Raw genomic sequence first — 8132 nt, 5'->3', positions numbered from 1 at the left:
ATATATATATATATATATATATATATGCGTCAGCCAATGAACAGACTCTTACTTTCTCTTCTTAAGACGGGAACCAGCCTGGACCTCCCGAACAGCCTCGTACAAAGTGTCTCTTGAGACCTTGCTGTTAAAAAAATAAATTTACAAAATAAAATAATTAATTCCATGACTAGTTTGTTCCATACGTCGTTTAGACTGACCGGTGAATGTACCACTAACATGCCTCCAAACTCCCGTTTCACAAGCCTCAATATATCTATATTACTTAAGCTACATATGAATAATAACCGTCAGAACAATTATAATTTCAGATGAAGTTAAATATTTGTCTGATTAAACCGGATTGCATTCCAGAAGATCCAGTGCGCTGCGCGGTATCGCTGAAGAGCTGTCAAGGAAAACAAATCTCAAGCTCTCCGACTGACATTGCTTGATGATATATTTGCTTATATAGCTATTCAATGGTGAAATAAAACGCTATAGAGGATTAAATACTTTATATATGAAAATTTCTCACGTGCCTCATTTTGCCCTGGTGCCTTTCCTTACACACGGAGCTCGAAAAAGGAAGTATGGAGGGAAGTTGCGTCGAATATATGCGTCTGAGTCGAGTGTGAAAAACGGACTTCCGGAGCCGCCATGATTGTTGTGGCCACAGAAATATGTAACCAGCAGAGAACTTTACATTCCACAAACTTTTTCTTTTAATGTGTCAAAAAAGTGTGTGCGCCATGCACAATTACATTAAATTTTATATATTTCTAATAAATCACAATAATTAATCTTAAAGCATTCAAATGTGTCCAGGACATAACATTTAAATAATACGAATCCAGATAGTTTAATTGAAACTATTACGTTTAATAAATAATATAAATAAATATTGATACAGGGGTTAAAGCAAAAAAATAAAAATCCTGAGCCTGAACTTTTTTTTCCGGGGGGGCGGGGCATGCAATGACTGTGGCAACTTTAACATTTGAAAGGATACTATGGCAAAGTTATTGCTTTCCTTATTCAAACTGATTTTTTTTTCATGAATATTGGTTGACCTGAAGAATGAAAACTATATCATACACTTGGAAAATTATGAGCTATATCACCGCTTATCAACACTAAGGGTGTGACAATACACTTAGCTCACGAGATGAGACAAAACTTGGTTCACTAGAACGAGACGATATTTCAATACTATTTTAACGAAATTTTAAATGACAAAATATCTGTCTTTTAATTACAAAACGTAAAACAATGCAGTTGTATTTTGAAATATTTTAACTAATCTAGGGCTGTAACTAATGATTATTTTGGTAATCAAGTAATCTACTGATTATTTTGACAATTGAGTAATATGATATTTTATAGTAACAAACAGACCTAAGTGAAAACCAGGCTTTAGTATGATTATTTAAATATAAACTAACGATGAGGCAATAATAATTGGCTCAGATCAAATATCAAAACCAAGTAATCACATGGGTTTATTGAACAACACTGTTAAAATACATAATGTAATATGCCTATACATAATATAACCATCCTAATATGTATTAAAACAAATACCTGCAGAGGGCGCCAACGGCCTAGTGACGTTTCACTTTACAGAGTGATTGTTTAAATGTTTAAATCCATTAAATTTTCATATTTGGCCACATGCAAACTTAGAAACTTTTATTTTGAAATCCCGATGTACAATAAATGGCATATTTAGAAATAGTTTGATGTATTCTCTTGTGTTGGCAAAGGTTTATAAATGATTTACGTTACAAAGATAGTGAGATAATGAATACAGTTTTCCCAGATGAACGTTAAGCAATTCAAATTCACAGCATTCAGAGGAAGAGTTTAGCCCCTTTCGCATACAGTCTTTACTGGTAAATTACCATAAGTTACCATTAAGAGATAGAGATCATGTGAACAGGACCTTTTCAAAAATCCAGGTAAAGTTGTTCTGGCAATAATATCGTTATTCTCGTGTCTGCTTCTCCATTCATCAGGGCTGCGACTCTGCAATTGAATAGGATTATGCGCATCTCATGTTTATAAGAGCAAAAAAATCTGATTGGCTAGTAATGTTAGCTTGGTTGAGAGTGAAAGCTGTGCTCCTCTCATACCATTGGTAGGCGAACTCAAGTTTTTTTTAAACGTATGATTATTATTATTACCCCCCTCGTTGAAATCACTACCTGATTGCCTAATCCTAACCCCTCCCCCACACCTAACCCTACCAGTACTAGGGGGGTAATAATATGGTGGGGGTCAGAATTCGGCACAACACCGGCACGGTGCTGGATAACTTTTAAGCCCTGTTGTTATGAAGAGTTATCCAATTCAATATATATATATTTTTAATCTCAATACAACTATACAATACAAATAAGTTTTATTACATTTACAAAATATATACACAACTTTTTACAATCAGAATGACTGAAACTCATTGCATTTAAAACGGGCATAATATGATTCAAAGGGAAATCCGTTTTAATGCAGCCTGCAATGATTTCTTGAGGAAGGTTTCATTGAAAGACAGGCAACTGGAAAGTGTGTGGTGGCATGCAGGATTCATCTAAAAGCAAAAAAAAAACAACAACAACTTATTAATCAGCAGTTTTATGCTAGCTTTAAAAAACACTTTAACATCTAGATATTTATTATTGTGATTTTTATTGGTTGCATATGGAGCATAATTAGTTGTCATAGTAGTCTAGATGCTGTGAGGATCATAAAATTATACTTAATATTGTGGTTTAAGGTTTTGTTGAGATGTTTTTTTTTAACTTTCTGAATGATTTCCAGTCATTTCAGTTATACTCACATGTGACTGATACTTGGTCAAGACGCTCAGCAACATCTTGGCAAACTTCATAGATTTGCTGAAATGTGGAGACTGGCTGCAAAGCTGATCGGTGAAGAGAGAGAAATCCTCCTCACTCAGCTCAAGCTGTGAGCATAACAACAGAAACCATTAACCATTAACATAGGACTAAAAGACCCTTAAAGATTTCAAAACAGCTTTCTGAAGTACCTTTGAATCCAGCAGTGCATGGATGACTGATAACACTCCCTCATCCCAGGACACTCCGAGTATTGTTCTAAGATTTAGAAGTAGATTTCTGTGATCAGCTAAACTGATTACTCAAGCATAATATATTCCAGAAATGACCAAGACCTATTTCTTTCTGAAAGCTGAATTGTGATCTTCAGACTGACCGAAATACAAGAAGCCTGTGATGTGGCTCAAGGCAGTCCACAACCAGTCTACAGAGTACCTCTGCCTGGGCGCTTCCTAAAGAAAAATAGAGTTAGTATTTACTGAAAAGATGCCTGAAATTAAGTATATAATAAATAAAGATGGTAAATATAATCTTGCCAACTAATCCAGGTGAAGCAAACATACTCATACCAGTTTGACCCTTCCGTAAAACTGGCTCTATCAGAGCCTGGCAGGTCGGCCTGGGGTAACGAGTGCAAAGAGACATTGCTGCTGTTACCAAACAGCGAGAGGCAGGTTCTGCAAGGGACAGAATCTAAGGCAGAGAAATGCATATATATAAGTGCGATTACACTTATATAAAAAAACAACACTTAAAAGCTGTATTTAAAGCATAATACTTACAAATTCAATTAAAAACAAACCATAAAAGGAACCAAACACCTATGCGCACTACAGTTTCCAAGTTTCAGGTTGGTACGATTTTTGATGTTTTTACAAAAACTCTTATTAAGCTCACTAAGGCTGCATATATTTGATAATAAATATAGTAAAGATGGTAACATTGTGAAATATTATTGCAATTTAATGTGACTGTTTTCTATTTTATATATGATTTTTTCCTTTGATGACATTCAGCAGCCTTTACTCCCATCTTTAGTGTCACATGATCTTTCAGAAATCATTCTAATATGCTGATTTGGAGCTCAAGAAACATTTCTTACTATTATCAATGATGAAAAAAGTGCTGCTTTATATTTTTTTGTGAAAACCATGATACATTTTTTCAAGATTTTTTTTTATTAATAGAACATTCAAGTTTTTCTTACTGTCACTTTTGATTAATTTAATGCTGAATAAAAGTAATTTCATTTCTTTAAAAAAAATCTTACCGATCCCAAACGTTTAAACTTTAATATATGTATGCAATTGACCCCCCCTCCCCACAAAAATATATTTAATTTAATAACATAAACACATTTTTTCCCCATGTTGTCTGATATGATTAAAATCTTTTAAAGAAGATAACCTGTGACAAATGTGAAGTTTGTGAACATACTAACTTTTGGCAGCAGAAGGTGTGTGATCACAGCAGAAGCAGTGCTGTGACTGAGGTCTGGCGACAGATCCAACAGGCAGCTACAGAGCTGAGGTAAGCTCTGTTCAGATGCTTCAGACAAACACAGCATCGAACACAATACCTCCACCTGTGATCAGATACAACAAATCCATACTAATGGAAACATTTCTGGAGTAATGAATCCAAAAAGCAATTCATTTTCAAGGCAAACCCACAGACCTCATTGGGGTCACATTCATGAAATACTTTCAGAGCAGACACAGAGCTTTCATCCCACTGTGAAGGAAAAATATGTAAAACATTATACACATTAAAAAGATAAAAGCAATTACATTTGCATAATAAAGCAGATTTCTTACTGCTGACTCTGTATCTAGTAATTCTTTGATCACAGGAACAGCAGCCTAAAAAGGGAATGTTAAAATGTTAGAAATGTATTTATCTGAAGAACAGTAACTTTTCTGAGGTTAATACATGAAGAGATTTTAATAACCTATCTGTCTATGAACTTTTAACGGTCAAATTATGTAAAATAGGCTATTTGTGAGAATGAAAATCAGTTTAACTGCATTGAATTCCACTGTACCTTCATGTGGTCTGGCAGATTTTTTGAAGACCCCAACACATCAGAGCGAGCCTGTGATACAGAAGCAGCACTCTGTTGCAGCTGTGACGTTCTCATTTTAGGTTCCTCCTCTTCAGTCAACCTCTCTTCTTCTTCACTTGGACAGAAATCAATCTTTACCCTTTTACTTTGGTGATCTTCTTGGGCATCTCCATCATGATCCATGTTGTCACTTTTCCTCTTTTTCTGAGATAAAACTGGCATGTTGGTCTCTTTATCCTCTGCTTCAAGAGCCTCAAAACAATAAGCCCATTTTCCTTTTGCATTAGCATTCCTGAATCTCTCACAGAGACTCTTTAGTTTCCCTGTACCGTCTGAGGTGAGGAGGGTCCCTTTCCTAGTGCCCTCAATATCTCTTTGGAGCTGCTTGATTAAGGCACAAGTCCACTGATTTTCCACGTCATCCTGAGTCAGACACTGAAGCAGGTGGAGAACATGGTCTTTGGGCAGTCCAGGGTGAATCAGATGTAGAAAACACAGCAGATTTCGCTTAAAGCCTTCAGAAAACAGGCACACCAAAGGCTTACTGTAAAACAAAAAAGAATTACTCATACAAACGATTTCAGTATATTATTTAGCAATGGACAGATCAAAAAACTGACGCAGACATCACGTTTTCAGACTATTTCAAGTTTTATTTTGACGTGACACAAAGTAGTGGTATCTAAGCGGGAGAGTTGTTTACTTTATAATTAGTCAATAACGCCATAATTTTCTTCATTCAAGGCCGGGAGGTCGCAGAAAACAAGAGGCGGGATTTATCGCACGAACCAATCACATTCAATCATATCCAATTATAGCGCGACTGAGGCATTGCCTCCTCTCACGTGACTTTCCCCCATTCATCTCAATGAGCCTCCAGAAAAGTCACGGCACGCTTTGCAGGGATCCTCAAATCTGGCCCACGAGATCCACTTTCCTGCAGAGTTTCGCTCTAACCCTAATCAAACACACCTGAGCATGTTAATCAATGTCTCCAGGATCATTAGAAAATCACAGGTAAGTGAGTTTGGTCAGGGTTGGAGCTAAACTCTGCAGCGCATTGGCCCTCCAGGGCAAGATTTGAGGAACCCTGCTTAGGGTCTCTGTAGAACAGGGCTGTCCAAACTCGGTCCTGGAGGGCCGGTGTCCTGCAGAGTTTAGCTCCAACTTGCCTCAACACACCTGACTGGAAGTTTCTATGCCTAGTAAGAGCTTGATTAGCTGGTTCAGGTGTGTTTAATTAGGGTTGGAGCTAAACTCTGCAGGACACCAGCCCTACAGGACCGAGTTTGGACAGCCCTGCTGTAGAAAGTCTATGAACCGAAGGGATGCAAGCCTCCGCTGTAACTTTACCTGCGGGTGTCGCTGTTGGACAGTGTTACTTTATAAAAACGAGTGCCTTTTAGACTTTTAATATCATATTTAGTCATATTTGCTCGGTTTTATTTTTGTAATATCGATTATTTTCTAATCCAACTTTGAGACACTGCCTCCCTTGCCTCCTCGGAGGAAACGCCCCTGATATATATATATATATATATGTAAATGGTCATTTCTAAATGTACTGGTTTTTAAGAGACATTTATTTACAAAAAAAATGAATCACGTTGTTTTAGAATAATGACATATGACAGCAGAACAGTCGAGTTAAGCCTTTTATTTACATTAAACCTCAAGACAGCTTTTTAATACACTAGACAGTTACTGGTCAAAGTCCAAAAACAAAATGTACTATTGTGAATAATTAAAATATTTCATAATTATGACTGTTTGCCAGGTGACATTGTTATTCTCAACAGAATTAGGATCATTTTTGACTGTCTACTTACAGAACGAGAGAGTCCTCGTGCACACATGCTTCTTGTTGGCACAAAGTTTCTAAAAACGGATTTAGCGTGAAATCTGGATCAGATCTGCGCTGTTTATTGAAAACTGTTTGCGCATTGCTCGCCCAGGCTGCTCCTGAATGCAACGAATGAACCAGCAACCGGGACCGTCCGTCAAAACGCTGCAACGTAGCTTTCAGATCCATCACTGGACCTCAGTCACAGTATCGCTGAAGCCTGCTACTACGGTAAATTTAAAATGATAGGCGTAGCGGTCCCAGACACAGTAGAAATATAGATTATCAAAACGATTTGTCAGCTCATGTAGGAAGTTGTGTATCAAGTTTCGAATCGGTTCTTTATGCGGCTCCAAACAAACGCTTATTGTACACTGAAGACCCCTGCAGGTTTGGAGCGGAATTACAATAGAGGAGCCCTCTGGCGACTTTCTCAACCAATTTTGCTGTAGTGTTTTCTTACGTCTTAAAATTAAATTTTTTGGGGGGGGGGGTGCTCCACACCCTTCTCAAAGCATCTGTGGCTACAATTACTGGCAGCCCACATACAAATTAAAGAGACAGAGGATCAGGTGAGGCAAACAGTGGAACATTTTTTTTATTTTCACTCTTCTTTGAATATAAACATGTACTAAAAGTCATAAAATGTGACATCGAGTCCTGGTATAACCTGTTAACACTGAGGAGAATACAGAAGCCTGCTGACAGGTTGCACATTTAGTGTTTTGCAAAATACCGGCAATATTATAAGCTACTACACAAAGTATACAAAATTAAAAACTGATTTCATATAAAGGTATCAGACAAAAGGGTACAACAATCAGGAATTGGCACAGATGGCGGTACTAAACCATCAACAAGTGAAAAGCAAGCTGAATAAGTGACCATGCATTCTGTTAACATTAACTTTTGGCCCTAGTTTCTCCCCAACTCAACCTGAAGAGACACTCCATTTGAGATTTGAGCATTCAAACTTTTTTTCCCCTCCCACCCACTTCCCTTAAACTAACGGCAAAAGACTTAAACTCATACAAAAACACGTAGTAAATCTACACGGCTAAAGAATTAGCCAAACATTTAGGGCTAGCTAAAGTAAAGCCAACCCTAAAAAGAGAATTAGATTTCAGTGCAGAAGATAAGCAAAGCTCACTCAAGGCTAAGCCAACATATACACATGACTAAAAGGTCCTTAGTCATCAAGAAAATCCAGAAGGTCATCGTCATCTTCATCCAACAGAGTTAGGGCAAAAATGTAGCTCCAAAGTTGGATGCCATCAATGCCCAAATCCTCCAACATCTCAGCTGTGTCCTGAAAACAAATCAGATTAAAATGGCTAACTGATGTTGTTCAATACAGCAAGCTTAACACTACAATACAGAATAGTGA

The 8132-nt window shown here is 37.1% G+C and overlaps 3 protein-coding genes across 4 annotated transcripts in view; all 3 read right to left on the bottom strand.

Annotated features, from left to right (window-relative positions):
- Positions 1 to 614, bottom strand: part of LOC107668104 (60S ribosomal protein L10a-like) — a 3706-nt gene extending 3092 nt beyond the window's left edge. The window contains exons 1-2 of the mRNA XM_016459894.1: positions 522 to 614; positions 53 to 124 (exon numbers count right to left, since the gene is read on the bottom strand). Of these exons, the coding sequence (XP_016315380.1) occupies positions 53 to 124; positions 522 to 526 (77 nt within the window). The 5' untranslated portion in view covers positions 527 to 614. The remainder of the gene's footprint in view (positions 1 to 52; positions 125 to 521) is intronic.
- Positions 615 to 2173: 1559 nt separating this feature from the next.
- On the bottom strand, positions 2174 to 7201 carry LOC107668098 (Fanconi anemia group E protein-like). Its single transcript, XM_016459887.1, has 10 exons — positions 6732 to 7201; positions 4882 to 5446; positions 4655 to 4699; positions 4515 to 4571; positions 4279 to 4422; positions 3407 to 3530; positions 3214 to 3289; positions 3029 to 3095; positions 2819 to 2944; positions 2174 to 2569 (listed from the first exon to the last, which is right to left on the bottom strand). Exons 1-10 carry the CDS (start codon positions 6932 to 6934, stop codon positions 2468 to 2470), a joined length of 1509 nt encoding a protein of 502 aa, XP_016315373.1. The 5' UTR covers positions 6935 to 7201; the 3' UTR covers positions 2174 to 2467.
- Positions 7202 to 7318: 117 nt separating this feature from the next.
- The window catches only part of LOC107668099 (probable E3 ubiquitin-protein ligase makorin-2), a 3419-nt gene continuing 2605 nt past the window's right edge, over positions 7319 to 8132 (bottom strand). For both annotated transcript variants that reach the window (XM_016459888.1, XM_016459889.1), the window contains exon 8: positions 7319 to 8054. In XM_016459888.1, coding sequence (XP_016315374.1) covers positions 7935 to 8054 — 120 coding nt within the window. In that variant the 3' untranslated portion in view covers positions 7319 to 7934. The remainder of the gene's footprint in view (positions 8055 to 8132) is intronic.

This window comes from Sinocyclocheilus anshuiensis, unplaced genomic scaffold, assembly GCF_001515605.1.
Source record: "Sinocyclocheilus anshuiensis isolate Anshui unplaced genomic scaffold, SAMN03320099.WGS_v1.1 scaffold1024, whole genome shotgun sequence".
In the NCBI taxonomy this organism is placed as follows: domain Eukaryota; kingdom Metazoa; phylum Chordata; class Actinopteri; order Cypriniformes; family Cyprinidae; genus Sinocyclocheilus; species Sinocyclocheilus anshuiensis.
This window is presented reverse-complemented; position numbering and strand designations above follow the sequence as displayed.

Coding starts and splice junctions, on each gene's coding strand:
- LOC107668098 (XM_016459887.1), bottom strand. CDS start 6,934: ATGGATCTGAAAGCTACGTTGCAGCGTTTTGACGGACGGTCCCGGTTG. Junction 4,700..4,881: donor ATCTGCCAGACCACATGAAG/GTACAGTGGAAT, acceptor TTCCCTTTTTAG/GCTGCTGTTCCTGTGATCAA. Junction 2,570..2,818: donor TGACCAAGTATCAGTCACAT/GTGAGTATAACT, acceptor TTTTGCTTTTAG/ATGAATCCTGCATGCCACCA.